We start from the raw sequence: 27,732 nt of genomic DNA on the forward strand, positions 1-27,732 counted from the left end.
GGGGATGCTTGTGTGCGTGTGCGTGTGTGTGTGTAGGAGAGAAATCACGATTGAGGCTGGGGTGGATGGATGGATTGATTCGGGGAAGAGGGAGGGATGACTGGTTGCGAGGATAAAGACGCGAAGGCTGCTGGCTACGGTTGGGCCTGGCTTGGCTGGCTTGGCTGGCTATGTATATACATAGCTACTGTACACGTAAGATCCTAGTCCCGCGAACAGAAAGCCAGACGGGGCCGTTGGGTGTCATATGTACATATGGCATGCAGGTCTCACAGCATAGTCCATCGCTTTCACGCCCTCCTCCCATGCAACTTTGCAGTCAATCAAGTGTCTTTTTAGTGTCATTTTTCTACCTCTGCAAAAAATCAGAGCTGCAGCTACATTTCTACGTCTGGCAAAAAAAAAGAAGCGCATCGTCACTCATACCGCAGGCCAGCTTATTTCGACTTGCCCGTCGGGATCTGGAACAAGACGGCGGGCTGACCATGCTGGAAAGCCTTGTCGACCCTAAAGAAGCCGCGGCGATCAAACTGGATGACGTCGTCGACCTTGAGCTTGGCGACGTTCTGGTCGGCGAGAGCCTGGGTGCGGATCTCGGTTTTGGGGTTGAGGAAGTCCTCGTAGTTGTCGTCCTCGTCGAGCTTGTCCTTAGTGATGAGGAAGTCGAAGTCGACGAGCTCGACGGGGACAAGGTCCTGCGCCGTGCTGAGCCAGGTGAGCTTCTTGGACGTCTTCTTGAAGTCGCCCTGCAGGTGCAGCTCCAGCTCCACGCTGGTCACCGGCTTGTCTTGCGTGTCTTTCAGCAGGTGCACCGGGTTGATTGAGTGGTTGACCTTGCGCACGATCGCGTTGCCCCAGTTCATGAGCGTGATTTCCTCGTCTTGCACGAAGCCTTGCGCGTCGGCTTGCTCGAGCAGAATCTCCGCGCTGTACGTCACCTTCTTCATGCCGACGTCGGCGTTCTTGGCGTGCAGCGGCTTCTCCTCCGTGTAAGGGCCCGGGTGGGCAAAGCCGACAATCGTGACAGGGACCTTGTTGTCGGACGCGAGTGCCGTGTAGCGGCCGGCAATGGGGTCGATGTACTTTTTGTTCGTGGCCCAGAACGTGGTCCAGTCCAGGTTGACAATGTTCTTGCTGGGGCCCTGCTTCAGGATGAACTCGCGCAGCGCGGGGATCGTCATGCCGCGCCTGCGGATGCCGCGGACGGTCGGCATGCGCGGGTCGTCCCAGCCCCACACGAAGCCCGTGTCGACGAACTTGGTCAGCTTGCGCTTTGACAGCAGCGTCTTGATGAAGTTCATGCGCGCAAAGTCCCAGTTGTACACGTTGCGGAGCTGGAGCGCCTTGATGAACCACTGGTACTGCGCGTCGCGGTCCTTGTACTCGGTGGTACGCAGAGCGTGCGTGACGCCCTCGAGCGAGTCGACAATGGGGCAGCAGAAGTCGTACGTGGGGTAGATCTTCCAGGTGGCGCCGGTGCGGTGGTGCGACTCGGGGTTGCAGCGGTACACGACGGGGTCACGGAGGGCCTTGTTGGGGTCGTCAACGGACATCTTGGCCCGGATGCACCACTTGACGCCCTCCTCGGTGCCCTTCTTCATCTCCTCGAAGCGAGCCAAGTTGTCCTCCACGGAGCTGTCGCGCCTTCCGCTGGCAATGCCGTCCATACGCTCCGCGCGCATTTGCTCCTGGGCAGTGTCGTCGGCATAAGCGTTACCATCCTTGATCAGCTTAATGCAGTAGTCGAAGAGCTCCTGGAAGTAGTCGCTAGTGTAGCTGGTCTTGTCCGGGGTGATGCCCATAAGAGCAAGATCCTCGACGATGGCATCCTGGAACTCCTGCTTCTCCTTGGAGGGGTTGGTGTCGTCGAAACGGAGGAGAAGAGTGCCCTTGTACTTCTCGTGCGCAAAGTAGTCGTTCAGCAAGGCGGCCTTGGCGTGACCGATGTGAAGGTAGCCTGAGGGCTCGGGGGGGAAACGGGTCACGACGCCGTGCTCAGTATCCTGCAGGCCAATGTTGTAGTTGGCCGCATCGCTCTTCTCGTTCTTTTCCTCGGCCGCGCCACTTTTCTTCGCGGGGCGCTCGGGTAGCTTCGTCTGCTGCGGGTATGCTTCCTCGATGTAGCGGAACCAACGGGACAGGTTCACCATCAAACTCTGCTTGATGTAGGCATGGGCGACGCGGTTGTTCCTCAGAGTCGTCCAGACGGTCGTGTCGGCGTCGGTCAGGCTGTAGCCGACAATGTGCGAGCGAAGGGTAAGGTGCGCGTCGAGCTCGGCGAGCTGGCCCTCAATGGCCTTGAGGTTGAGGGGAGCGAGCTTGGTGGCCTTCTCCTGCCACTCCTTGATCTGAGCCTCCATTTTTGCAAAGTGTGGTTGGTGATTGCGGGCACGGCGGGGTTGCAAGTGGTGCGTGAGCAAACTTGAGATGCGACGCGGGGCCGAGCGTGCGACGTCACGTGCCCAGCGGGGATGTCGTAGGTAACGCCATCATCGAATGCTAGTTACCATCCACGATCACAACCACAATCGCCATCTTCTTCGGGCTCTTCTGTTGATGCTGCTGCTGTGCTTGGACTTATGGTGCTGGTATGGGCAGACGTGTGATGGGGTTCCGGGTAGGAAAAGTGTGTAAGTTTTTATGGATATTTGAGTGTAGGTGCGTGATGCTGCTGCTGTACGGGGTGACTTTTTATCACCGGACTGTGGCTAAGTCCCTGCTTCTTGCCTGGCGTTGCTTTACAGGATAAAGGCTGGCTAATAACCGGTGGGTGCCTCCGATTACGCCTAGAGTAAGCCAACATTTTCTTTTGAGCTTCTTCCAAGTCGAAATGATTTTCGGACAACAAGGCTTTAGTTGCATGCACAGCCTTACTTGAACTCGGAATTGATGATTTCTACGTGGAGCTTTGTCGTTGGGCGCCACATAATGACGGGCTGACATTGGTGTAGGTGGTTTTAGGTGCCACAAAGTGGGATGTTCCAACTTAGCCTTGGCTTAATATCGTGATGCATGAGGCTGGCGTTAGTGCAAGCACCTGTTTTATAATCCAAGCCTGCCCTTGGAGTCTGCTGACAGTAATCGCTTCCTGATTCTCTCCAAGACTAAACTCACTGTTCGGTCACGTTGTACCCTTCGCCTGCCTCTATGTTTAGAATGTGAAATTTCGCATTCAACACTGTTGCGAGCTTAATACAATAAGTGGTATCAGCACGATGGTCAACATGGTACCGGTGGCTAGAAAATCCACTCCACAGCCACTAAAGGTGCTAAATCCATTGGTTATCCGCAAAGTCAAGAACGAACCTGCATTACCTTCTCCGGAATGGTCCATCGCCGGAACGCAATCTGTTTCAGACAAAGAGGAGAATGGGAAGGTTGGTCAAAAGGGAAAGGGAGTTGAATACGAATTCTACGAGGAATGCGAAAGTTATGAAAAAGGCGAAAAATACGAGGACGATGAAGAAGACACCGCAGAAAAACAAGACGACACAGAAGAAGAAGAAGAAGAAAATGAAAAAGAAAAAGAAAAGGAGAAGGAGAAGGAGGAAGAGATGAAGAAAATGGACCTACCTACCTTTTTAAGGTCCTTGGAAGAAAGAACTTTTGTGGATGCTCCTACCGCCACTGGATTAACAACATTGCGCTACGAGTATGAACCACTTTCGGACAGCAAAGAAGCGTTCCGCCTCTTGAGACTTCTCCCTGGCCCACGGACAGACCCAATCCAATGCGATCTATGCATCGAGCAAATCGAAGGTTCTCCCTCATACGAGGCCATATCGTACACTTGGGGCGATCCAAATGATACGGCTGAAGTCCTATGCAATGGACGGCTTCTAAAGGTCACCAAGAGTTTACTCGGTGCCCTGCAAAGATTCCGGCACCAGGAAGCCCCGCGAACGGTTTGGGCTGATGCCGTTTGTATCGACCAAGGAAATCTGCTTGAACGTGGGCATCAAGTATCCATCATGGGTAGAATCTACAGTAGGGCGACAAAAGTCTTGATATGGCTAGGGAAGCCAGCGGATATGGAGGGACAAATCATCGCTGATCTTGTAAATTCTTTCACATTGGAAGTTAAGACATCCGCGATATCTTCCACATCTAAATCGAAAACCTTTTTCACATCAAATTCAGAAGCATCAGAAACCGTAGAAACGCCCGAAGTTCACAAAAAACTTGTGAAATTTCTCGAAACCGTACCTCCGCTGGGGTGGAACAACCTAAAAGCCATCCTGAAAAATTCATGGTTTTCGCGAATATGGATTTTACAAGAAGTGGGCCTAGCAAGAGATGCGTCACTATTTTGCGGGAGTGCTGTAATATCGTGGAGCGGTTTCTGTCAGCTTTGTGAGGCTGTGTTTCAAAACAGCTTTACTATTAATCGATTGATAGGCAGGCCGATAGTTGCCCCTTATATTATAAGGAACCTCGGATTCAAGGTTGACCCTGGCCCAAAAATTCTAAGTATCCTCTTAAAGGGGTGGATGTTCAACGCTTCTGACCCAAAGGACAAGGTCTTCGCACTCCTATCCCATCCTTCTTTTGAGAGAGGACGACAGGTACTCGGGCTGGATTCTTTTATACCAATTGATTATGAATCGTCTCATTACGAGACATACTTCATGCTGGCTCGACAGCTATTGAATATGGACAAAGATTTAACAATTTTAAACTTTGTCACCCATACGGAAGAAACGATGTCTAATACTGAAGCCGTTATCTCTTGGGTTCCTCGGTGGGATGTAGACCGGTATGGCATGATTTTGGGCGTGAAATGTTACGCTGCTGGCGACACTACGCTGGATTTCTCTTTGAGCGGACGCAGTCTGAAGACAAAGGGAATACTAATTGATGCCTTGGATTGGGTTTCGGATCTCTTTTGGACACGGCAAGTACCACAATTGACAACAGCATGGGGAGAATTTTTAAATAGTTGCTCAGGCTCCCGGTTTGTCAGCATTATACGGTTGTTCCAAACCTTTTGCGAAGCTATCGATGGAGGAATCGTTTCAACCAAATGGCCCTGGCCCAAAACTACTACAAAAACAGTTATGATGAACCTGTTGCTCTATCTCCAATATATAGGAGGGACTGGACCATATCTGGACGAAGAAATACATGATTTACGGTCCGACGGTGACCTTGAAAGGTTTCAACTACTCTCGAGATCATGTTTGGGGCGTCGTTTTTTCATCACCAAACAAGGGTACTGTGGCATAGGCCCGGAAGTCATGGAGCCCGGCGACAAGGTTTGTGTCTTTTTCGGCTATAGAGCTCCTGTTATCCTGAAGCCACACCCCACAGTCGATGAGACATACCGCTTTTGTGGTAACTGTTACATTCCTGAACTCAAAGATGGACAAGCGATTGCTATGTGGAAGAATGGGGATATTGAGGAGCAGAATTTCAAGTTACTCTGAATTTTTGTTTGGTAGTAAGTACCAGACTCCAGGACAGGATGGGTCTTTTCCTAACAGTATGGACACAGGCTTCAGAATGGATACTCGAGAAGAATCAGCACATTATACGAACTCCTTCTTTCTCGTTCTTTTCATTTATTCCGATTCTGAGCTTATCTGTTCTGTTATTCGAATTTCTAATTCTATACGATATAAGGCTCGCTAATTTTCTTTTTACTCTTTAATTGTTGATAAACTATTTAAAGTTATTATGAATTGTCCCGAACTGCAACAACATGTATATCAACACTCCAACATTATGCTTTCACCCTAAGCAAAAACAGCCGAGCTCGAAAAATGACAGTGAGTACAACTGTCACGTACAAGCTTTGAAGATCCCTATAATATACTTCACCACGGTCCAACTATTATAACTTAACAGAAAGTAAAGACAGAGACGTTAAGTTTCGAGAGCATATAAAAGAAAAGACCAAACAAGAAATCGTACCTGCAAAAAGCCAAACACGGCTAAGTATACTTGCTGCCTCCAACTAAGACAAACCAGTCGCCCAGTCCGGAAACCCATTATCGATAAAAGAAGAGGCGTTGCACTCAGCAACTGCACATTATTGCAGATTGATCCGCATCGTGGCATCCTGGCCATATATACTGATACCTTCAGCGCTAGTCTATATATAGTCCCTATAATTCATTTCTTTCCAGTCATTGCGATCTAAAACGACGCCGAAAAATACAACAAGATAAGTCGAAGTCTTGGAAGCTTAAGATGACCACGCAGCCAACCTACAACCTAAGAGGAAGCAAAGACCCTCCCCGCTCACACCCCCGTCCATACATGCGTCCCTACCAAGCAAGCAACCAACCAACCAACCAACCCCTCCGCTCGCCCCACCTTCCCCACTCCAACCCAACCCCGCACTCCCAGCTACTGATCAACAAACAAACAAGCAAGCAACCCGACGCGAGCGGCGAGCGGCAAGCGGCGAGCCTCTCCCGCAGCAGCAAGGGCAGTAGCTGCAGCAGCTTGACTGTATGTATGGCGTATGTACAATGACCTCACTCCACGCCCACGCCTCGCGCTCCTCACTTCGCACTGCGTGCTTCGCACCCCTCACTCCCCACCACCACCACCACCACCACTGCCGCCGCCGCCGCCTCCGCCAATGGGCTACTGCTGCTGCCACGTTACCTGCCTGTAGTGCGAGCACCACACCACACCACACTACATGCTTCACCTGACTACAGCACACTACACCTGACTACGCACTCACACACCCACCCAGCCGATCACGCACGCACGCACGCACGCACGCACGCACGAAGCAAAACGCCACGCAGCCAGCCCACCGGGAGCGTCAGTCAGAGTCAAGAAACCCGAGCGAGTGGCGCGAAATACTACGTACGTGTGTAGTGCATAACTGGCTCGGAGCATTAGTTGATTACAGTAGGTAACTATGTAGTAGCTAGGTAGTAAGTAGGCAGTAGGCAGTAAAGTATGACTGACCGACCCCGCTCGCCCTCCTCCTCACTTCGCGTCACCTCCTCCACCTCGTCCTCGCAGCAGAAGCAGCAGCAGAAGCAGCAGCAGAAGCAGCACGCGTCCCCCGCACTGACCCACCTCTTTCCTTCTCTGTCTCTCTCTCAAGCAACCCCCTCATCCTCCACCCCACCCCGACCCCCACCTACAAAGCCGGCGCATTCGGATCTTCTAAGCACTGATCTACACGCATAAGCTGCTTCCCCGTCGCCTTGGCAATCTGAATAAACTGCCTCAAATAGCCCACGGTGCTCGGATACAAATAATGCATAACAACCAAATTGCCGCCCTTATCGACATCGCGCTGGAAAGCATCGAGCTGCTTCTCGGGGGTGCTTGTCTCCGCCCAGAGCCAGTCCTCGACATCAACGCTCCAGTTGATGATATAGGGCGAGGACGTCTGGTCCGCCGTCGCGACCGCAAGGCGCTGGCGCATGCGCGCGCCCTCGGTCCCGAACGGCGGCCGGAAGTACGGCGTATGGAAGCCGCCGAGCGTCTGCTCGACGGCCGCAATGTCGTTCTCGTACTCCCAGTCGATGGCTGCGTAGTCCGGCAGGCCCTCCATCTTTGGGTGCGTGTAGCTGTGCAGCGCGATCTGGTGCCCTGCCGCTTTCATCTCGTTGTACACGTTTGACAGGTTCGTGCTGGCGTCTAGCAGTGGCGCGCCCACCGTGAAGAACGTCACTTTGATGTCCTCTTCGCGGATGATCTGCAGCACCTCCTGCGCGAGCGTCGGGTCGCCGTCGTCGATCGCAAAGGCGAAGCTGTTGGGCCGCTTGCACGCGAATATCAGGTTCCCGGACTCGAGCTTGTTCGGGATCGTGAAGCCTGCGGGCACCGACTTGACGATCTCGATCTTGCTGAGCGTCACCGGGTCGGCTTTGTAGAAGCCCTTGAGCGCGACGCCCACAACCCGGCTGCGCTCGATCTTGAAGTGGTTCATCGGGATGTAGATGTCCGAGCCTGAGGCGTAGCGCGCCGCTTCAACCGAGTCCCACGTCTCGGGGTAGGGCGCGATATTCTCGTTGCACTGCGAGTTGTGCTGCTGCAGCGCGACGCTGAAGGCGTTGGAGCCGCTGTAGGCAATGTGCAGGTAGTCGCCGTCGTAGCTGCTCAGGTCCCTGCACGTGGCCGTGACCTGCGTGTAGTAGGCGTAGTCGGCATCGTTGGAAGTGATGGTGAGCGAGTTGCCCCCGTAGTTCAGAGTCATGCCCTCATCCGCACCATGCCAGAAGCCGAGCGCATTGCTTTCCGAGTTGGCAAACTGGTCGATGACGATCGCAGCGGCCGTTCCAGAAGGCGCCGCCACGGTCTCACTGATACCCGTAGGGACGGCAGTGTTCGTCGGTGTGTACTCGCTGACCGTGTTGCCGCAGTAGAATGCCAATGGACCAAAAGTGACGGCGTTGTTAAGCCCAGCGAACAGGATGGTAGTAAGTTTGCTGGTGTCGAGACCAGAGAACTTGGAAAAGGGGATGCTGTACAGCTTCTCGCTGCCATCAAAAGTCCAGCCAAGGTCAGAGCTAGACACAGTGATGGCGGCAGTGGCCTCCCCACCGCACTCCGAAGCGGAGTCGAGCTCGACAGAAAGTGTAGTGCCACTGGGCGCCTTGATGCGGAGGGAGAGACCACCGTAAACGTCCCTAGCATTGAGGCAGCCGACCTGGCTGTAGAAGTAAGAGCTGTCGTCCTTGGGGGTCAGCGTGAGCCGGTTGGTGGTAGGCGAGACAACAACCGAGTTCATGGTAGCGTCATCCGAACTTGGGTTGAGCATCGCGTTGTAGTAAAGGAATGTGAGACGGGATTGAGAAACCCAGTCATCGACGAGGAGGTTCTGGCATGACCCGGTAGGAACCGTGGAGCGGCTGGTAGTCCTCATAGAAGTCTGGGACGTAGTCGGGGGGTTTCCGCCGCCGGAAGACGAACATCCGAACTGGATGTTGCTCAACTCATAGGTGGCCGAGGTGCTCGAAAAGTCACTCCAGAGGAACGCTGTCACCGCGTCCGCATTGGCACCAGCAAACGAGCTCAGAGGGATCGTGATCGTCTGGGTCTGGCCCGTGAGGCCAGTAACCTCATGGTAGTAGCTGGTGTAGGAGCTAGCAGAGCATGAAGCTTGAGTCTGGATCTCAAGCGTGAAAGAGCCGCCAGCAGGGCCCTTGGTAGAGAAAGAAATAGAATCATAGCCGTTTGAAGAAGCGGCCTGGCAAGAAAAGGTTTCGTAGAAGTACGAGTCGGAACTAGGCGTGAAAGACAGCTTGTTGCCCGCCGCAGAGATGGACGTCATGGACCCGTCATCTACTGCCGTTAGGGGCGTTCATTCTGATAGAGGAGACAATGTCAAGGCATCGCAGGAGAGGCTTACCGCTGGTCCATGAGCCCAAGCTGTTGCTGTTGCTTGAGTATTGAGAAAAGTCGTCGATGGTGAGGGGACCGCTGCAGGCGGCCTGGGCCACGCTAGGGATCAGCGAGGCCGCAAGGCCGACGAGTGCAACGAGACGCATTATGGATTAGGAACGACAGGCAGGAAGCGAGTGACGAGAAAAAGCGAGAGTACGAGGGGCAGAGACCCTCAAAAATAAGTACCTGCTCGGCCAGGGAACAGGTGACGATTACAGGACGGAGGCAAAAAAACACGAGGGACAAGAAGTAGTAAAAGGCCGTCGGGTGATCATGCTCGTTCATCAATGTGGAGTTACGCGACATGGCTCCATGATGGCTCGCGAGGTGCTACTATTTGCAGGAGGCGCAGCGGCTTGGCGGGTGGTGACGGTTGCTTCGAGACGCATGTCACGTCCAGAGATGGTCAGGCTTCGGCCGGAGCTGCGTTTCGAGCTTACTGTCGGCCGTGCCCCTGGGGCTAGCCAAGAGAAACTGCAGCTACTCATCTACGATACGAGCTGACTGATGCGGGCAATGCGGGGTGTTTGCCATGTTCGTCGGCAGTGGAACGTGGAGGCTGCTGCACCCATTATCGTATCTCGTGTCCCCGCGAATGGCGCAAGGCAGCAATCATACCGGTTCACTCGGGCCGCATCCTGTCGTACTGTGCTTGACGGTTGTTTCCATCTTCTTGCCTGCCGCCGCTCTACTTGCTCCTTACCGAGCCGCGCTGCAGCTATCCATTTCGGGTAAGCCTGTCTGCATTGGAATCTCTGTTGAATTCCCGACGTCAATGCCACCTTCTGTTCCGTCCCCAGGCCCCCCCTATTTTTCAACTGCGCCATGATCTCATCCGTCCAACATTTACCTTCAGCTACAGCAGTACGCCACTCCGCGCAATCACTCAATTCCAAACCGAATGCAACGGCAATCGAGTAATTTAGGTAAGCTACTGCTGCAAGTCAAAGCATGGTAGCAAGATAGTCCCGCCGGAGGTTTGAAGGCCGAATCTGCGGCCGTGCTCACTCAGCACAGCTCCTTGTTCGATCTTTCTACTTACTAGGTAATCGCTGTTAGGAAAGCAAGCGTCTTGCGCCGTGCTTTGCTGGTGTGTTTTCAAGTCCCAGAACCCCTCCCATCTCAAACGCCAAGCAAATGCCTCAAATCAAGCTCGATGTTCCGCCGTCATGACCATTGTTCCTCATGTGTGCGTGCAGCCCTGACACAATAAAAGCCACCCTCAAGCCTTCATTTCCGTATCCCCGTCATCCTGGATCTGCGTCGTCGTGGTCTTTCCCGCCCCCACAAACACCTTTTCCTTTACATCCGCCGCCAACAGGCCCATGCGCTCCTCACGGGCAATCTTCTCGCTCGCTTTGGCAATCTTCTCCAGCCGCTCGTCGCTGCCCGTGTTTTGCCTCTCACTCTTCAACTTGCCCAACACCCCCATGCCGTGGTTCTGCTTGTGGTGCTCCGCATCGATTATCTTGCGCGCCACATCAGCGATCTGGTTGGTGCCGTATTCGCGGTTGGTCAGGAGCGGCGAGGACGTCAGCGTGCCGACCCAGTACTTGTTCCACAGGCTCTCGAGAATCTTGCTGTCGAGCGTGCTCTTGAAGTGAGACACCTCAAGCGAATAGTACCGACTACTATGCGCGCCAAAGTCCTCCATTTTGCCCAGCGGAATCGTCTGGAAACCGTCGCCAGTGGTCGCGCCCTCGGGCTTGTAGCCGTCCGGGTAGGTCCTGAAGGCGCCGATCTCGACCTTTCCAGCGCTGACGGTGCGGTCGGGGTCGATGACAACGGCGAGGAATGGGTCGCTGAACAGCTGCTGCGTCGCTTGCGTACCGACGTCAATTCCAGATAGCCAGCATCCGTAGCCAGGGTGACTGTGGTACCATCCAACAGCGTTCTCGAGCTGCCCAGCCTCACGCGCGCGCTGCAGATATTGCACCATGTACTCGTTGGCTTCGTCTTGTGCGTTGACTCTAGTCTCGGTGCCCTCAACCGGAAGGCGGAGCGCGTCGGTCACGACGAACGTGTCGCCGTGTATCGAGCCGAGCATTAAGCCCATGACCTCAATGGAGCCGCCGGAGCGCGCGTGCATGACCATCTTGAGTAGAGCGACGGCGCTGATGCGGACATGCTTGAAGTGGTTCGCGTCGCTCTTCCATGGCCGTGCATCGTTGATGGCCTTCTGGTCGGCGGTGGAGTAGTTGTAGAGGGCATCGCGGGTGGGGTCGACAAGCTTGATGGAGTTTTCTAACTCTGTGGGGAGGGTCAGACAAAGTTGTGGGTGTAACTAGGTAGGGAGTGACGTACCCCAGCTCTTCATTGCATTCTCCATGGTGTAAATGGCGTTGTGGGGGGGGGGTTGTTTGGAGAAGATGGTTGGATGATGACGGTACGGTGGTCGTTCGCAGGCGGAAGAGCGCCCGGAGCTTTATCGCCTTATCCTTATCGGCGGCGCCTGCCATTAGCTTCTGGGTCGTGGGTCTGCGAATCTTCGCACCAGCTCTCAGCTGCATGTGCCAGATACCGCGCTTTCCGGAAGATAGTAGACGGATGATAAACACTTTTGAAAAGACCGACCGAGACCAAGTATCCAACAAACTGGGAAAAAAGGTTCTTCAGAGGGTTTGCTTGTTTTCTGGTCACAATGGAGAGCAAAATATATAGAAAACAGCAGCAAGAGAGCAATTGATTGAATGCTCTCATCTCCGTATCATGTTTGTATTAAAGAAAGCACAAACTCGCCTTCCACACAGCAACGCCGCCCTAGCAACTGCCCATCCTGACCATGATCCCATAGTAAAACCCATAACCGGTAGCAAACAAAGCATGTACACCCGTCCCATAAAATGCGCTGCATATCCATCTCGATGCTGGTCCGATTTACCACATCACGTCTTCCCTGTCAAAACGGACAAGTTCCTTATTTGCGTCCTCGACGTCCTTCTTCGCCTTCATGCGCATGTAGAAGATTGGGCAATCTCTGGAACTGCAGATGACCTCGCAGTGAATGCTGCCCTGGCATCTCTGGCATTGGGTCCAGAGACGTGCGAACCTGACCTCTAGGTCCGCAACCTTAGACAAGGTCTTTGCGTAAAGTTCGCCAGACCTTGGCTGACAGTTTTCGCACACAGCGCCCTCCTTCTCGTGAGCGGACACCAGAGGCTTCTTACATCCCATACATGTCTGCGTGCGCTTCGCAAACTTCATGAGACCACCCATCGTCGGCGCTGCGACACTGATGCTGCGCGTGTGCTCGCCTGTCAGCAATTGAGAGGCCTTCTTTTCTCCCAAGATAGGCTCGAAGATTCTGGTCAACGGTTTCGAAAGCTGGTTGTCCAGATAGTACTTCGTGTCGATCGGCAGATTGTTCTCCAGGACGAAGATTGGGTCTTCCGATTTTTCGTAATTCTTGGAGCCCCCAGCACCCTTCACAATGACGTACGCGACACGATCACCAAGTGCCGGCGCAGAACCAGCATCGCGCTTTTTCATGCGTTCAGCAAGCTCAACATGAGCCTGCTTGGCGGCATAATCGGACTTTGAAAGGGCCTTGGTAATGACAAGATTGGACATATCGACCTTGTTCTGGAGCAGATCGGAGATGGTCTCCTTGACGAAACTGCAGTCATTGTCAGCGAAGGTCCTTCACTTCATGTATAACTTGAAACTTACTTTTGTGCTCCATTGACATCACGGTCGATCAAGAGCATGCGAAGCGAAGTCTCAATGACAGTCTGTACCAGACGACAATTGTCACGACGGACTGTTTCGATACCTTTAGTGTCCATCTTGTCCCACTTGTTGGGATTCGTCCAGAAGAGACCAGCGTAACGCTTCTTATTGATGAGGAGATAGGGGAAATAAACCTTCTCGAACTCGAGCTTGATGGGCTTTATAAACTTCGAGGAAACGTAATCCGCGGCTTCTTGACCCAACTCCATGGCCTTTGCCAAATCCGGAGGCCCGAACTTGACCATGACGGAATCCGTGTCACCGTAAATGACCTGCGCGTCGTGTGAGTAGCCGTTGGCGATGGTATACTTCTTCTCCACTTCGTCTTTGGTTTTCTCAATCATCTGACGACCGTAACTGGTTGTAGAACTTGCGATAGCCAAACAAGGAAGCTTGCCTACAGTCGCACCGGTTAGACCATAAACCGAGTTTGCGCTGACCTTCAGAGCCAGCTGACGACCGTTGAGAACAGCTTTCTTGAATGGGTCTTTTTCAACGCCAAGTTCCTTTTTGGCGCGCTTTCTCGCACCCAACAATTCCTCAAGAATTTGCGACAGCAACCCCTTTCGAACCTTAGACGTACAGAACATGTCGCCATTAGGAGTGACGATATAATCTTCATCTTTCTTCAGAGCCAGCTTTTCCACAGCATTTTTGTTCAACAATGTCGTGTAACAAAGATTGTGGGCCTGGATGATACTGGGATACAGAGATGCGAAATCAAGGGTTGCAATAGGAACGTCATAATAGCCCCGAGTAGGTTCAATGACAGTCGCACCCTCATACTGTTCATCAGAACTGTCCATGCGTAGGTTTGGGATGACCAGCTCTTGTTCCAAGGCCTTTCGGAACAGCTGACTGAGGAATTTGACTTGTTGACCTCTGGATAGCAGGAAGTTGAACGGCACTCCCGTGACACGGGCCATTTCTGTATAGTTGACCAAGCACATGAGTTTGTCCATCAACCTCTGTGGCAGATAGGCATCTTTCAAACAGTATACAGCAAGACGTCGTCTTGAGTTCGCGTCGCCGTTGAAAAGCTCAGTGATCATCGTATGATGCACGTCCTCCTTCTGCTCATTAAGGAAATGTGCACAGACAGAGTTGAGGGTATAGCTTCGCAATTGATGGTCACGTTGCACCAGCTGAAGCAGATCGAGTTGTAGTCTGCCATTGGTGTTGGTGGCTTTGGTGTCGCGGTTGCCCATCTGCTTGCTGGAGAAGTTGGTTTCCTTGGCTTGTGAAGCGACATTCTTCAGCCTCGTCCAATATGGGAAGCGTGCGCATTTGAGATGCTTTGCACGATCCAGCAAATAGGGAAAATCGAAGTTGGCAATGTTGTAACCAATGATGACATCGGGATCAACTTTTTGCACGAAGTCGGTCCAGGATTGCAGCATTTTCCCCTCGTCTTGGAACTCGTAAATCCGAGTATTAACGATCGAGCTGCAGGTATCCATGCAAAAGACGTTTCGGACGAACGGTTTGTCTTCTCCGTAACGGGTAACGACGTTTGCAATCTGAATGACAGGGTCTATGTTTGCTTCGGGGAAGATTCCTTTGCGGCCAGCACATTCGATATCAAATGAGAGGACTCGTAGTGGTGCCATCTTAGCCCACTCCCCTTCAGCAGGATGGGCAATGAGGTTTCGGTAACTGACGTAGGCCTCAATCTGGCAGTTGGAATGGCGGTCTCGCTGAGGAACCATCGTGTACTTCGTAGGAGGCACCTCGACCCACGACATGCCGGAGATCTTACAGTCGATCATGAACCGCAAAACATATTGAATGCTGTCAAAGGTCAAAATGCCTCCATCCGCGCCCTTCCACAGTCCCTTGTAGTTGGCGTTGCCCTCCTGGATGGATGTTCGGAGCCTGTTTATGTACCTTGGGTCGTTGACGGTGATCTTGAGGTAGGGGCTCTTCTGATTGCCCTGGAAGCCATATAGATTTTCCTTCAATACCATTTCTACGGAGTGGATAGCCGGCTGGTGTTGAGCAAGCTGGGTTTCGAGGTAGTGCTTGAAGCCTTGGCAGTCAGATTTCTGAAAGGATACCGGTGCGGCGACATAGAGGTAGTGTAGGAAGTCCGTGACGTGGAGGAGTACAGAGTGACCGGTCTAGAAAGCTGCGTGTCAATAAGCGTACAGCGCTGCAAAAGACAGGCAACACTTACTTCCGTCACACCGAAGAGCTTGACAGTTGTCTTGCCACCATGTAAAGTTCCCTCCTCAGCTTCGATCTGCTGGAAGCAGAGGCTATCCTGCGTGTCATCGAACTCATCCAAGCTCGGCCGCGACCATTCTTGATCCTTCTCTTTGTTGGTGTGCCTCAAGTCATCGATATCCTGCGTAAGCCTCTCGAGTGTCTCCTCGAACTGGCTTCTAGGTTGGCTCGATCCAATGACATTGTTGTCCGCGCCTTTCGGCGGGGCCTTGGTCGATCTGACGGAGTCGTCCAGCTTGCGCTTCTTCATCGATTGCGGGGATGCGGCGGCGTTGCGGCGAGTGTCTGGAGTTTCGGCCAGAGCCCGTTTCATGGAGGTCGCAGCGGGCATAATCGTTGGTTCGGTAGGGGAAGAGCGCTACATTCAGAGCGCGGTGTTGCGTGGGTGAAGGGAAAATCGCAGTGCGTGAGAGCTCGGTGTCACGAAATGTCGCGGTGACGCGCTCCAAACCGCGTCTCGCTCAAAACGCGGCAAGCGCCCGTGCCTGCTGAGCTAAGCGAGATCGCGTCGGGTCCATTGGGCAAGATCTTCGACTTCCACTCCTACTCCTACATATAACCGCATTCGCGCAACATTCTCAATCGTCAACGAATTCTGTCAAGTGATCCTGGGCTTGCACATCTGCTTTCCCAAGATCTCGGGCAGTAGTCAGCCAACCCGAATATCAAGTCTCCTAATGAGCTTACCGCATTACTTGTTCTATCTCTCACTGATAGACTTCACGGTTCAGATCCAGACTTGATCTTCTGCTAGTGCACGTCACTCCGTCATAGCGTGCGGGGAGAAGGTGTTCTGGTCGTCGAATGAAGAGATGCGCCATTAATCAAAGATGTGGAGGCCGCAAAGTTTCAATGCTCAGGCATCCCGACTTCAATCATGAGAGCCAGCATGGACGACTCACAACGCCAAGCGCAGATGCCAAGAGTTGACTGCAGAGGGATCGGTAAAGATGTACTGCACTATAGCGGACAACAAACGTCTATAGTGCTAGGTATGAGCACACCGCACGCACCAATACAACTACGCAACATCTGCATGCCAGCCTCCTTGCTTTTCCAGCAGTTTCCCATGCCGAACAACTGGAACAGCCATACGGTGTTTTGATCCCCCTGCCCGGAGACGGACATTCGAAGTTCTCACGCTGCACCACACGCTTCACTCCGAGCTTGACCCAATTTTCCCTTCAGCCTTGTGCACGAGCCTCTGCCCAAGCATCAACCGCGCCCTTGTCTTATTGGCGTATTGCTGCCGACATCCGAATCGTTTGAGCTGTCAGACCACCCCTCACAGCACGAGACTCGGGTCAAGAAGAGCAGAGTAGTCATACCTCGCCGGCGTCTTGGAACAAACGCGTCTTGCGGAGACAAGGCCGCTAGATTATCCCTTCCCACTTCCCCCAGAACTCGTGAAGCGGACCATGACGTGGAAAGTGCGGCACCGCAGAACCCTGCGGAAATGCATTTTGCAAAAGAAGCTCGGCAGATTTTCATTGACAACAACCCTTGCTGTCCACCTGCCCCATAAACTCAACGGCTTCGGTGCCGGCCGGGCCTAGTGCCTGAAGTTGGCACAAGCTTCACGGCAAGCAGCTGTCAATGTTTGATATAGGCTGAGATCGGGGACGGCATATGCTTGTTCATATCCTGGCGTCTACCAGTGATTCGAGATGACGGGCGTTATTCACGATGGGCATGTCTTGGGGTCCCAGCTCTCACTGATGCCATCGGCGATTATGAAGCAATGCATGCGATATTCATATACTGAGACACGCTGCCTCAATACCTCGCTCAGAGCCCCCTCAACCCTCTCATAGCTCCTCTCTTAATCCGTCTGATTAGTGCAGTGTGAACATTTCTCCAAGGTACGTAGTGCACTATATTTTCAAGTACTCAACCGTCAGCACTTTGTTGCATACACATTAGCGTCATGCTGCACGAATACCTTGGCAGTGCAGCTAACCCATGCCCCAGCGCATATTTTCTAGCAATGGCAACACTCCAGCTTCACGCGACTTGTAACATACGTACATTAGTCATGGATGCCTTCACGAAGAACAACTTTGCTATGCAGAAGCCCGTAATGAACCAGCCCAGCCTCCGGGACACTTCCTCCGAGCAAATGCGCTCTCTGGTTTACCGTTTCGAAGTTACGTACGGTCTGTACGTCATGGACTGTTGGGAAAAGATTATCATCTACGCCTTTTTCGCATTTACTCTCTCATTTGCGCTCTGGCAAGCCATTATTCCGCTTTCCATCATAAGCTTCCGCGTGCTGTCGCGGCAGCTGGCGCTTGAGCCCACGAGCTTCTACAGCGTGCTCGAGCACTTGTCCTCCGGAATGTACGGAACCATTTACATGGGACCGATGCTGGAGGCTGTCAACGCCTCCGCTTCAATCCATCTATGAGCGGAATACCACGTGAAAACAGTTTTCGCTGCAGGATGAGGACTTTATGATACCTTTCCGGTCCACTCCCATTTAATTGGTGAGGCACTCGTCGGCCCTGTCAATGAGAGAGTGCCCTAACGTGGTCGCAGATCATTTACCAGTGTTTCGGATATCCATATGTGTTTCTTTCTTTTAATTTTCAACGACTTATGCCCTTGCTATGAGTCGGCCTCTAGTACCACGACGATACGCTTTTTTTTTTTTTAGTGCAATTGGACTTTGGGAGCAGCCACGGAGGGAGATGTGGGAGGACAGGAGGAAATGTTCATTCGCTACTAGCTGAGAGCGTCATGGGCAGACTACGGTCATAACGATGACTACGGTCCCTAACGCGACACAAGACACAAGAAAATCACGAGCAACTTTATCACCACCAACAATCTACCATCAGAACTACAAACATCAAATACGGGCACGGGAATGCGCGCCGGCCCTCGCGCCACCCCAGGACGCCCAGGGACAATCTGACATCAGCCCCGCAGCCCGCAGCGCCCACAACAGCACTACCCAGCCCCGCAGCGATCCGACAGGCACCGTGACAGGCAGCGGAAATCAGCATCAAGATAGCACACGCCCAATTGAAACCGCAGCAAAACCAACGGGAGCAACAACCGCAGCTACCTATCTACTCGCAGGCAGGCATGACGTCGCGCGCGATGACGTTTTCAGCGCGCTAAGTTGCGCCGCCACCCGCCAGACCAGGCCGCCGGCACGCCAGGACGCTCGCACGCAGCACAGCCGCCTTTCCGCCGCGGCGCTCCCGCAACTTTGTCTCGACGTCGCCTTGTCGCTCGCCGACTTGCCCCGTGCGTGCCTGCCTGTGGCTGTCACTGTCATCGGTGTCAAGGTGTCAGCCGCATCGTGTTTCGCTGCTATATTTGGCAAGTCCGCGTGTCGTGTCTGTCTTGTCGTGTCGTCTTTCTTTCTTTGTACCCCGCGCGCCCCCACCACCGCACGGTTACGAGGCCTTGCGTGCCTGTCTGCCTGCTTGCGTGGGTGTGTGCTGTGCTGTGCTGTGTTCTTTTTTTCATTCGTGTGCTGATCTGATGATGACGGCGGAGATACGCGGTGCTGTGCTGGGTGATGGCGGTGATGTTGGCTTTGTTGAGGCGGTCACTGCTAGCATCCTGGTGCCTCGCTAGTGTGTGAGGGAAAGGTACGTATGTGTACGTGTAAGCTGTTGGTGTTTCATCTGTTTGGTTTGCCTGCTTGCCTGCAGCTTGCTGTCTGCTCACTGCTGGTATTCAGGGACTGGTGACATAGGTGAGGTAGGTGGGTGCCATTTTGCGCTACCTCCGTTTATGCTGTTTGTGCTATTCTGCTGACCTCAGTACTGACATGGAGACAGAGAATTCTTCGTTGAATAATATACGGTTAAGCATAGTAGGCCACAGGACCATTATCGCCACCTACTTTTACAAATAACAAGAGCCCTTATAAGGTGGCAGTTGAAGTTGCCCTTGAGATCTCTAAGAAGAAGATCAAAAATGCGTCAAAGAGCCTTCTCTTTACTTCCCCACATAACCCGCTCATAGATGCATACCAAAAGGCCTCCCGCTTACCCAAACGCCAATGTCAGTCCACATACATAGCTACAACAAAATCAAGCACACAGCGTCCAGCCGCGCGTTACTTCACCCATAGCTCCCCCGCGGTCCCGGATTCCGCTTCGCCGCCTCCGGACGTTGTTGTTGCTCCCCCACCGCTGCAATACTATCCGCAGGCAGCTCATAATACGCCGCCTCATTCGCGGGCATTTCCACAAGACCCGATTGGCCATCTTTTTCATGCGCCTGGTGATGCGGCGGCATCCCGGCCATCTCAAACCGCCACTGCGGGGCGTGCAGCTCTCCAACAGACGTGGGGTCCATCTCCGGCGGCGTTACTGTCGCGCCTATCGAGGGGCTGTGCGCCAGCGTGTGCGCTTGCTCGTCCAGTGCAGAGATTTGGCGCTGGCGGCGGCGTTTGATGCAGCAATACGATATCAGTGCGGCCAAGAAGAGCGTCATGAGCGCGATGGCGCCGACGATGGTGCCGGCCAGAGCGCCGGGGCCCAGTGTCTGTGGTACATCGGTTGCGGTGCTGGATGCGCTGGCAGACGAGATACGTGAGGTGTTGTTGGTGGTGGTAGGGAAGCTTGTCTTGCTGAAAACGGACTTTAGGTCTGTGGAATTAAATTCGGCGTTGACGTCGTCACTGTCAAAGGTCAGTTTTTGATGCTCTTTTATACGGGTGCTGTACTGCTTACCTCCGTTTGTAGTAATTCCGTACCATATCCGGTTGCGTGTATGCAGGAGGTTCCGCCTTGTACTTATCTTGCCACTGCAAGGTATTCAGGTCGTATACCGCCAGCCCTTGGGTAAAATTATCCTTTCCCCTGAACGGTGTCTCGTAGATGGTCGCGCCCGAATCATTACTTTGGGTATCAAGTCCGCCAATTACCAATATCTGGCCGCCACCAACATGATGGCACGTTAATCCATGCCTCGTTCTATACGGATTGTAATCGACCTTAATCCAGTGGAATGCTGGCAATGTCAAGATGAAAATCTCATCATACTGGTTACTTCCCGTGCCGAGGGAACCGCTCCAGCCGGCGTAGACGAAGATTTCGTAAGTCCCGTTATCCGAAGGTAATCCTGTTGAACAGAATTCTTTGCGATTTTCGGGTCTGTTGCCAGTCGTCTCCTGATCCCACCATTTCCCAGAAACAGGATCAAAAACCGACACCACTCCCCAGTCGAGCAAACGGTCAGAACCCGTTTCATTGAGCTGGTTACCTCCCAGCACGACGAAGACCCCCTCTGAGCCAAAATATGGCACATATAACATCGATGCGTACTGCGAGACGCCATGAAAACGCGGCCCGTCGACGGTTACGTTCGTGAGCGTCTGAGTGCTCATATTAAATTTTAACATGCCGCTGAGGGGAACGATCTGTTCGCCATCAACTGCACCGGGCGCCGTCTGGTATGTTTTGGCTCCACCAAGGACGTAACCAGCGCCTGCGCCGTGCGCAACTGCAGCGATGTACGGACGAGTGATATAGCTGTCTGTATCGTTGTCGAAAACCGAGGCATTGGATTCAATTGCGGTGCCCCAGGTGCCGCTGCCGGTGCCGTCGGGTTTGAAGGTCCAGATGCCCATGGGATATGGTTCCATATCGGTCCACTGCGAGGTATCGAAGATCGAGACGCGCCCTGCAAACCCGGTATACAGTAGGTCCTTGTCATCATCGTACCAGAGGCCGCCGCCAACGAGCGAGGGGACATCAGAAGGCTTGGTGGTGGAGTGAAGGGTCACAGTGTCGTTGGTCCAGTCCTGCGACAAGTCGATGGAGAGCAGAGTTGAAGAGAAGGAGAAGTCGACGTCGTAGGCCTTGGTGGAAAACTCGCCGCCGTCGATGTAAACGTATTTTCCGGCGACCAGAGCTGCTCGCGGTGTAAGTTTCCAACGATGAGCAAAGCAAGGAGGGCGAGGTGCGGTACGCACAAGAGTGGTAAGCTCGTCGCATGAACGTTGAGGCGGAGGTGGCTCCATTCTGCTGGCCTGCGCCCCGGCGCGGAAAGAGGGCGAGCAGGCTCAATGATATAACGCAGGCGGCATACCGCACAATCATTGGGATGACAGGCTATGAAGGGATGAGGCGGTACGCGGACGAAAGAAGGGCGGAAGCAGCAGCAACGATGGAATGGACATGAACAGGAAAGGGAAGGAAGCACAGATGATGCGCAGCAATGCAAACCAGCTGCAGCAAGGTCAAGTCATGGAAAGGAACACAAAAGCTGCCTGCCGCCCGTGGGCGCAGCCTCATCCTTTTTGTCGCGACGTCAACGCTCTGGCGGCGCAGTCATCGTCCCCACCGGGATTAAGCGCCAGCGCAGGGATCGACTGTTTCGGCCCCCATGGCAGCAGCGACTCAGCACCATGTCTGCCCACAAACTGGGGGCGGCAAGCCAGCCAGGCTGATTTGCTGACGGCCCAGGCACGCCTTACCGGGGCGTGCTATTTATTTATTTATTTTTATTTTTTTTATTTTTTTTCGGCTCTGCCGTCGACGTACGGAGTATATTTGGAACTGCCCGCGTTCTTGCGGTCGCGCCGCCCACGTCAGTCGAAGAAAAGAATGCACGCGTTTCTTATTTATCCCACCCTACTACCTACGGCTACTCTCGCTCGACCCCGACCCCGCCGCGGCCTCCAGCTCGGCCACGATGTGCGTGCCATCCTTCTCATGCGCCATGTGCCCACCAGCCAATTCATGCGGCCGATGCTGCCCGTGCACCTCCGCCCACATCGTCGCGGCGTCGGCTTCGAACAGCTGCTCGTGTTGCTGCTGACCCCCCACTCGCGCCTCATCCGCGCGCCTCTTGATCCTTCTGCTGCGAAGATAGAGGAATAGCACTCCCGCGGCTCCCAGTGCCCCCACGATGCTGCCTACGACTATCCCGGCCACTGCGCCTGTGCTGAGGCCTGTCGATGCGTGGCTCGTGCCCGATTTGGAGCTTGGAGAACTCGACGCTGATGAGCTGGACGTGCTGGACGAGCGGGGCGGCCGGGACGAGCCCGTCGCATTCGCTCCAAAGTAGGTTTCGTCGAACACGGCTTTCAACTTGGTCGAGTTGAACGTCGCATTCCCTGGGTTCTGCTCGTAGTACTCCCGAATGAGGTCTGGCTGCCTGTAAACACTCTGGTTCGCCTCGTACTTGTCCGCCCACCACAGGCTTGTCATGTTGAATATGGCAAGGCCTTGCGTAAATGGGTCTTTCCCCTCGAACATGCTCTCGTAATTTCTAGCGTCACTAATGGTCGTTGACGAGTCAAAACCTCCGAATGAAAGGATTTGACTACCTCCAACTGCCGTACAAGTATGGCTATGCCGCGGATTTTCTGCTGTGTAGTTTACCTGGATCCAGTGGAAAGCGGGTAAGGTTAGGATGTATATTTGGTCGTATGGTACAGCAGCATAGCCTGTCTCACCAGGATAGCCGCCATACACGAAGCTTGAGACAATGGCTGTTAGCTTTGATGGCTTGAATTCAAATCTCAGCCCCGGATTATTCCCTTACATTTCGTATGTCTCCCTATCCGAGGCGACACCGGCGACGCAAAAGCCCTTTCGAGCCCGGGGTACGTTTCCCGTCGTGTGCTGATCGTACCAGTTGTTTTTTGCCGGATCGTAGACTGAGACGGTCCTAAAATCCCAGAAATCATCATAGTCCTCAAACTGATTTTCCTCCTCCCATGACGAAAGACACTCCCTCCGGTCCAAAAACTGGGACGTAGTGCATCTGGCCCTCTTCAATCTGGCCCTTGGAGCGCGGCTGGCTCACCATAATGTTGGAGAACTTCTTAGTGGACATGTCGAATTTGGCCAGACTACGAATCGAGATGATGGAGTCGCCAAAGCCCACCGTCGCAGGACTCGTGGAACTTGTGAGAGCTCCGCCTAACATATAGCCCATGCCATTTCCGTAAGTCATCTGAGCAACGTAGACTCTAGAGATGCCGTTCAGAGCGTCATCATCCGAGCCTATTACGGTTTTCCAGTCTCCGTTTCCTTGGCCATCGGGAGTAAAGGACCAAATGCCCACCGGGTAAGGATCCATGTCATTACCGAAATGAGGCAATCCTCCTGCGAATCCTGTGTAAAGGACTCCTTCGTCTTCATCGGACCAAAGTCCCGCATCAATGAGGTTAGGTACTCCGTCGGGCTTAGATGTCGAATGAAGTACGACAGAGTCGTTTGTCCAATCCTGCGAAAGGTCTATGGACAAGAGCGTTGAAGCTTTAAATGTCAGTACAAAGAGTGCTTCAAGTTGGCTCAACCCACAATAATGGTAAGTGACATTGCCATTTTGTCTTGTGGAGAAATCGCCTCCATCGACATAAAAGTATTTTCCGAGTACAGCAGCTATTACGCATTAGCTATCAATCAATCCAAACAAACTCCGACTTTCTGCATACCGGCATGACCAGCTCGTCGCCCAAATGACGTTGCAGAAGTAGCACCATCCAACGGCCCATTAGCACAACAGAGACCGCTGATCAACAGCAAGACCACGAAGCGAAAGAAAGCAGGAAGACAATCCATGGCAGCGAACGTCAGAGCACCGCGAGGGTATAGAACGAATCAGGCCAAGCCAAATCAAAGACAACGAGAATCGATGAGACCTCAAGAAAAACGCCTCCCAATCTCAGACCGGCGGCATCCCAAACTTGAACCCGAGCCCATCACGACGGGGGGCCCCAACTCGCTTAAAGTACTGCGGCGCAGCCGTCGCAGTTGTCGCTGCTGTCTTGCTGGGCGCTTAATCCCTTCGCGCGGGGACGCACGATACAAGCGGCCTATGGCATCCCTGCCGGCAGTGTGATCACCAAGAATAAACGGCAGAGGCAACGCCGTCCCATTCATTCATTTCGCATGAGAGAGTCGGCAGTTGCAGACAGCGGCAAGATCCTGGCGTCTTTTCTCTTCTGTGACCAGCCCTCGTCACGCCGAGCTCGAGGTTGTATGCCATACCCGGATCCCCGACCCTCACTGCTCATGCACTGCTTCGAACGCCCAGGAAAATCCAACTTATGCTCCGTTCTCGTGTCGTTGTGAGCGACGGACGTGCGGTCAGGGTATGGTGGAGCACGCGCCGAGATGCGGCGAATAGGATCAAGTTGCGGATCGCCGCGAGCGCTTCGCGCGTTAGGTAGTTGCAGAGCCGCATGGAAAAACAACGACACGCCTCCGCGTGCACTTAGGAGTCCATGTGAAAACAACAGCCTGGCAAACGCAATGCAAGCTCTCGAGCCCAATACCTTGCCAACAGGACGACCGGTCAGCTACAATACCATGCCTCGCCCCACAGCAACCCAATCTGCTAAGCGACGTCTGCAATGTCGTGCAAGACGCCCGGCCTCGGGCCGCAACCGTGAATCGTCATATAGCGCGTTGCTGTGGGGCGAGATGAGGTGGAGGCCGTTGGCTCCACTTGTTTAAGCGCAGGTCCCGCTGCTACTGTATAACCGTGATTGCGAGAGTCATGGCCGTGTTGCCTGCTTGAGCAGTTGGTCTGACGTCTACTCGCACGGGCTTGAGAAACTTTAAGATTATTCATGAAGAGAATTGTTTGTCCTAGATATTGATTTGCTATCCGAGGCTTCCAAGCATTCTAACAGTACCATGTAGAACCACAAACTTTATTTTATAGGTGAAGAAAGCAAACTCTGCATCATTGTCAAGCCAGCCCTATCTTTGACACCTCAGCGGAGTTGAATCGACCAGTCCATGCATCCGTTATTTCTTGAATGTTCTTCCCGTAACCCGCAGTCACCCTAGCCACTTTCCTGGTCCATGTGGTGGTCCTCCTTGGTTCTCATTCCTCCATCTTTCGCAGCCTTCCTAGCTGCTCTCTTGGCCTGCTTACCGGCAATCATTGCTTCGACGGCCCTTTGCTTTCTTTCCTTCTTCGCCTTTCTCGTAGCATTGACCTTATCCCACCCAGCCTTCTTTCTCAGGAACTTCTCAAGCTCAAGCTGTACCATTGAGCCCTTGTGTGTCTCGGACAAGGCACGCCAGACTTTATGTCTCGGTTCGGACACGGCATGCTTGTCTCTACGCATACGACCCCGATATCTGATTTTTTCAGGTTCGTTAACATTGACGTATATCATGCTCAGAACATCCGGTCGGTTCTGCGCCAACGGCGCTGCGACTGCGATAACAGCCTCAATATTCAAATCTCGTAGTCCGCAGTTGATGTACAGCGCCTTGAGTTCTCTTAGCTGGTGAAGACCTTTTGCATAGGGGGCCGCGTCATAGGAGATCCGTAAATGTTCCAACTCTATCCGTTGTACCGAACACTTCTTCTGCATCAGTGCTGGCTTTCCTAAGAAGTGTTCCTCATCGTAGTACAGCATTAGCGCAGTCGGATCCTCGAACACCACAAGTGACTTGTGGTAGATGAGATACTCGTATTCCTTGCACAGGGTGTCTGAGAGCATGAGTAGCCCAAGTCGAGATACGCTCGCTGGGTTCCGCTCATCCTGTCGTCCTGGAATCATACTCTTTGGGTATTTGAATTCCTCATAAGCAGTACAAAGGGATCCCGAATGCGGAAAGACCCTCCTTGTGCGTATGGTGAGTGGTGTCGCTTCGTCAGCGAGACAGGCTGCGACCATCGCAAGAACCTCAGCAGGTAAGTCGTTGAGAATCATCTTGCCTGTAATGAAGACTGAAGTGGTGACTTGAAGTGAGCTAAAAATCTTCAACCGATGCTGTTTCTGCGTGAGTAGTGCAAGATGGACGGGTTCATACGGGTCGTGGTGTCGGCTAATCGGAGGTGGTTCTGTGGTTCCCTAATCTGGATAGGTGGCCTGCTGCCTCAAGGAAGCGCAATCGCGTCCTTCCGGCTCGGTTACGAGGCGTTACGCGCACCTGGGTCTGCCAGCACTGTTGAAGACTGGGTCGAATGGGAGTTGGTTGGACGAGAAACGAAGCTCTAGGCTGCGAAGATATAGGCAGAGGGGTTGACTAAGCCTACTAGCGTCTACCACTCTTAACACTCTTAACACTCACATATGGCTTTCTTTGAAGCCACGTTGAATGATATAGCGGTCTTGGGCGAAAAACAGAATGGAGCCTTACGAGTTGCTTTGAAGTTTCTAACGCCTTTATACAGGCGGTGCAGACGTAAGGTCACTAAGCCTACTAAACAGCTTCCTCAGCGCGTGCCTCTCTTCTCTATGCTTTTTAAGTGAACAAAGTTCCGTCCTCTAGCTGTTTCACACCTAGTGTCTTCATCACTTCTCTGGACTCGTGCCCCCACGCTCGTAGGTCAGTGAGGTCTTGCAGCGCCTTCGGACTCTCGCAGTGTAACCCATTGTCTTTTCAGAAACACGAATGTATTTGGTCAGGCGTCGAGGAGCGGCGATTGTAAATAGCGCGAATCTAAGCATTTCAACGGGTGTTAGCGTGAGAGAGAGTGCCATGACGCGGTAATCAATGTCTTCCATGCTTACCGAAACTTTCTAATGCTTCAACCACCATGTTATCGCCTTCATACCGAATGAGCTTTACTTGGAACAGTAGTGTGTTGTCGTCGTAACCTAATTATTGGCCGGGTAGTTAGCTTTGAGGGCTTTGGGATAATATCATTAAGTCCTGTAGTGACTTACGCGTTATTTTGAGGCGAATGTCTTTCGTAATGCCTTCCCTCTTGAAGTAAAAATGGTGTTGGTGGACGTAGTGGTGGCTTGTGACGCCGGTGAAGTCTAAGCGTTGTGCGAATATTAGCCCAGAGTACGTGTTGCCAACATCCTTTTTGCTTACTTTGCCTCCAAATATCAAGTACGAAAGGTGCTTCTTCGACAAAGACGGGTACTTCCAAGTGAAAGAGGTCGTAGTGCAGATAGTCTGCCCAGAGCCGCATGTTTGTTGTTTGGGTTGTGATTCTTTCAGCGAAGAGGAAGGCACCAGACTCACAAGACCCCGGATTATTTGCCCACCCCACGCGATAACATACCTGCACAATTATGTGATATACTCTCTACCCTTAAGTATTTTTTACCCTTATACCTTTATAAGTGCCTTTATACCCTTCGTATATTTTGTTTTTATACTCTCGTAGAATACCCTAGTTTACCCTCTTGCGAGATACTTATACGGAGTGGAAGAAGAGACCCAGTTAAGATATGTAGACTCTGTGTGTGCTCTAAGACCATTTCACTCATACTAAGGACTCGGGCTGGGAGCTAGGCGAGACGTATCCTGTAAGGACTGCTTGTATCGTCCCCTGTCTCGCTATACGGTGGATCTCGGTTCGCAGTGACGGGCGTTACAGACGGAGGGGACCAGACAAGAGACACATGCAGAGCTAACAAATGCAAGCTTCTGCTCTGGTGCATTGTGCTTGCTCCCTTATGCTCTCACTATCTTGACCGCGGTAGAAGCGCTGTGCAAATAACACAGCCGC

At 53.0% G+C, this 27,732-nt stretch overlaps 12 protein-coding genes across 12 annotated transcripts; 4 read left to right on the forward strand and 8 right to left on the reverse strand.

Moving 5' to 3' along the window:
- Positions 1-407: 407 nt before the first annotated feature.
- K452DRAFT_288828 (uncharacterized protein) lies at positions 408-2,189 on the reverse strand (the record flags this gene model as incomplete). Its single annotated transcript, XM_033540734.1, has 1 exon — positions 408-2,189. A coding segment is annotated over one exon (1,752 nt), but the record flags the coding sequence as incomplete, so codon positions are not given.
- A 1,026-nt stretch (positions 2,190-3,215) lies between these two features.
- On the forward strand, positions 3,216-5,426 carry K452DRAFT_299457 (uncharacterized protein; the record flags this gene model as incomplete). Its single annotated transcript, XM_033542226.1, has 2 exons — positions 3,216-3,951; positions 5,227-5,426. The coding sequence occupies 2 exons, from the start codon at positions 3,216-3,218 to the stop codon at positions 5,424-5,426; spliced, it is 936 nt and encodes a 311-aa protein (XP_033396454.1).
- A 665-nt stretch (positions 5,427-6,091) lies between these two features.
- K452DRAFT_288829 (uncharacterized protein) lies at positions 6,092-6,978 on the forward strand. The gene has a single exon (XM_033540735.1). It carries the CDS (start codon positions 6,470-6,472, stop codon positions 6,623-6,625), a length of 156 nt encoding a protein of 51 aa, XP_033396455.1. The 5' UTR covers positions 6,092-6,469; the 3' UTR covers positions 6,626-6,978.
- A 61-nt stretch (positions 6,979-7,039) lies between these two features.
- K452DRAFT_288833 (carbohydrate esterase family 4 protein) lies at positions 7,040-9,719 on the reverse strand. The gene is made up of 2 exons (XM_033540736.1): positions 9,329-9,719; positions 7,040-9,261 (listed from the first exon to the last, which is right to left on the reverse strand). Exons 1-2 carry the CDS (start codon positions 9,465-9,467, stop codon positions 7,109-7,111), a joined length of 2,292 nt encoding a protein of 763 aa, XP_033396456.1. The 5' UTR covers positions 9,468-9,719; the 3' UTR covers positions 7,040-7,108.
- Positions 9,720-10,099: 380 nt separating this feature from the next.
- Positions 10,100-11,742, reverse strand: K452DRAFT_273536 (uncharacterized protein). Its single transcript, XM_033539147.1, has 2 exons — positions 11,668-11,742; positions 10,100-11,613 (listed from the first exon to the last, which is right to left on the reverse strand). The coding sequence occupies exons 1-2, from the start codon at positions 11,690-11,692 to the stop codon at positions 10,586-10,588; spliced, it is 1,053 nt and encodes a 350-aa protein (XP_033396457.1). The 5' UTR covers positions 11,693-11,742; the 3' UTR covers positions 10,100-10,585.
- A 314-nt stretch (positions 11,743-12,056) lies between these two features.
- On the reverse strand, positions 12,057-15,746 carry K452DRAFT_252622 (uncharacterized protein). Its single transcript, XM_033538254.1, has 3 exons — positions 15,269-15,746; positions 13,033-15,212; positions 12,057-12,979 (listed from the first exon to the last, which is right to left on the reverse strand). The coding sequence occupies exons 1-3, from the start codon at positions 15,647-15,649 to the stop codon at positions 12,241-12,243; spliced, it is 3,300 nt and encodes a 1,099-aa protein (XP_033396458.1). The 5' UTR covers positions 15,650-15,746; the 3' UTR covers positions 12,057-12,240.
- Positions 15,747-16,478: 732 nt separating this feature from the next.
- Positions 16,479-17,003, reverse strand: K452DRAFT_50796 (uncharacterized protein). Its single transcript, XM_033546762.1, has one exon. The coding sequence runs from the start codon at positions 16,807-16,809 to the stop codon at positions 16,534-16,536; it is 276 nt and encodes a 91-aa protein (XP_033396459.1). The 5' UTR covers positions 16,810-17,003; the 3' UTR covers positions 16,479-16,533.
- K452DRAFT_50797 (uncharacterized protein) lies at positions 17,004-17,903 on the forward strand. The gene is made up of 2 exons (XM_033546763.1): positions 17,004-17,180; positions 17,290-17,903. Exon 2 carries the CDS (start codon positions 17,306-17,308, stop codon positions 17,723-17,725), a length of 420 nt encoding a protein of 139 aa, XP_033396460.1. The 5' UTR covers positions 17,004-17,180; positions 17,290-17,305; the 3' UTR covers positions 17,726-17,903.
- K452DRAFT_50806 (uncharacterized protein) lies at positions 17,903-19,105 on the forward strand. The gene has a single exon (XM_033546765.1). It carries the CDS (start codon positions 18,081-18,083, stop codon positions 18,807-18,809), a length of 729 nt encoding a protein of 242 aa, XP_033396461.1. The 5' UTR covers positions 17,903-18,080; the 3' UTR covers positions 18,810-19,105.
- On the reverse strand, positions 19,106-21,654 carry K452DRAFT_50805 (uncharacterized protein). Its single transcript, XM_033546764.1, has 3 exons — positions 21,260-21,654; positions 20,016-21,198; positions 19,106-19,963 (listed from the first exon to the last, which is right to left on the reverse strand). The coding sequence occupies exons 1-3, from the start codon at positions 21,384-21,386 to the stop codon at positions 19,402-19,404; spliced, it is 1,872 nt and encodes a 623-aa protein (XP_033396462.1). The 5' UTR covers positions 21,387-21,654; the 3' UTR covers positions 19,106-19,401.
- Positions 21,655-21,923: 269 nt separating this feature from the next.
- On the reverse strand, positions 21,924-23,861 carry K452DRAFT_309853 (uncharacterized protein; the record flags this gene model as incomplete). Its single annotated transcript, XM_033543276.1, has 4 exons — positions 21,924-22,770; positions 22,837-23,042; positions 23,101-23,681; positions 23,735-23,861. 4 exons carry the CDS (start codon positions 23,859-23,861, stop codon positions 21,924-21,926), a joined length of 1,761 nt encoding a protein of 586 aa, XP_033396463.1.
- Positions 23,862-25,093: 1,232 nt separating this feature from the next.
- Positions 25,094-27,189, reverse strand: K452DRAFT_299463 (uncharacterized protein; the record flags this gene model as incomplete). Its single annotated transcript, XM_033542227.1, has 4 exons — positions 25,094-25,752; positions 26,780-26,866; positions 26,936-27,031; positions 27,090-27,189. 4 exons carry the CDS (start codon positions 27,187-27,189, stop codon positions 25,094-25,096), a joined length of 942 nt encoding a protein of 313 aa, XP_033396464.1.
- Between the last annotated feature and the right edge of the window lie 543 nt (positions 27,190-27,732).

This window comes from Aplosporella prunicola, assembly GCF_010093885.1.
Source record: "Aplosporella prunicola CBS 121167 unplaced genomic scaffold K452scaffold_16, whole genome shotgun sequence".
In the NCBI taxonomy this organism is placed as follows: domain Eukaryota; kingdom Fungi; phylum Ascomycota; class Dothideomycetes; order Botryosphaeriales; family Aplosporellaceae; genus Aplosporella; species Aplosporella prunicola.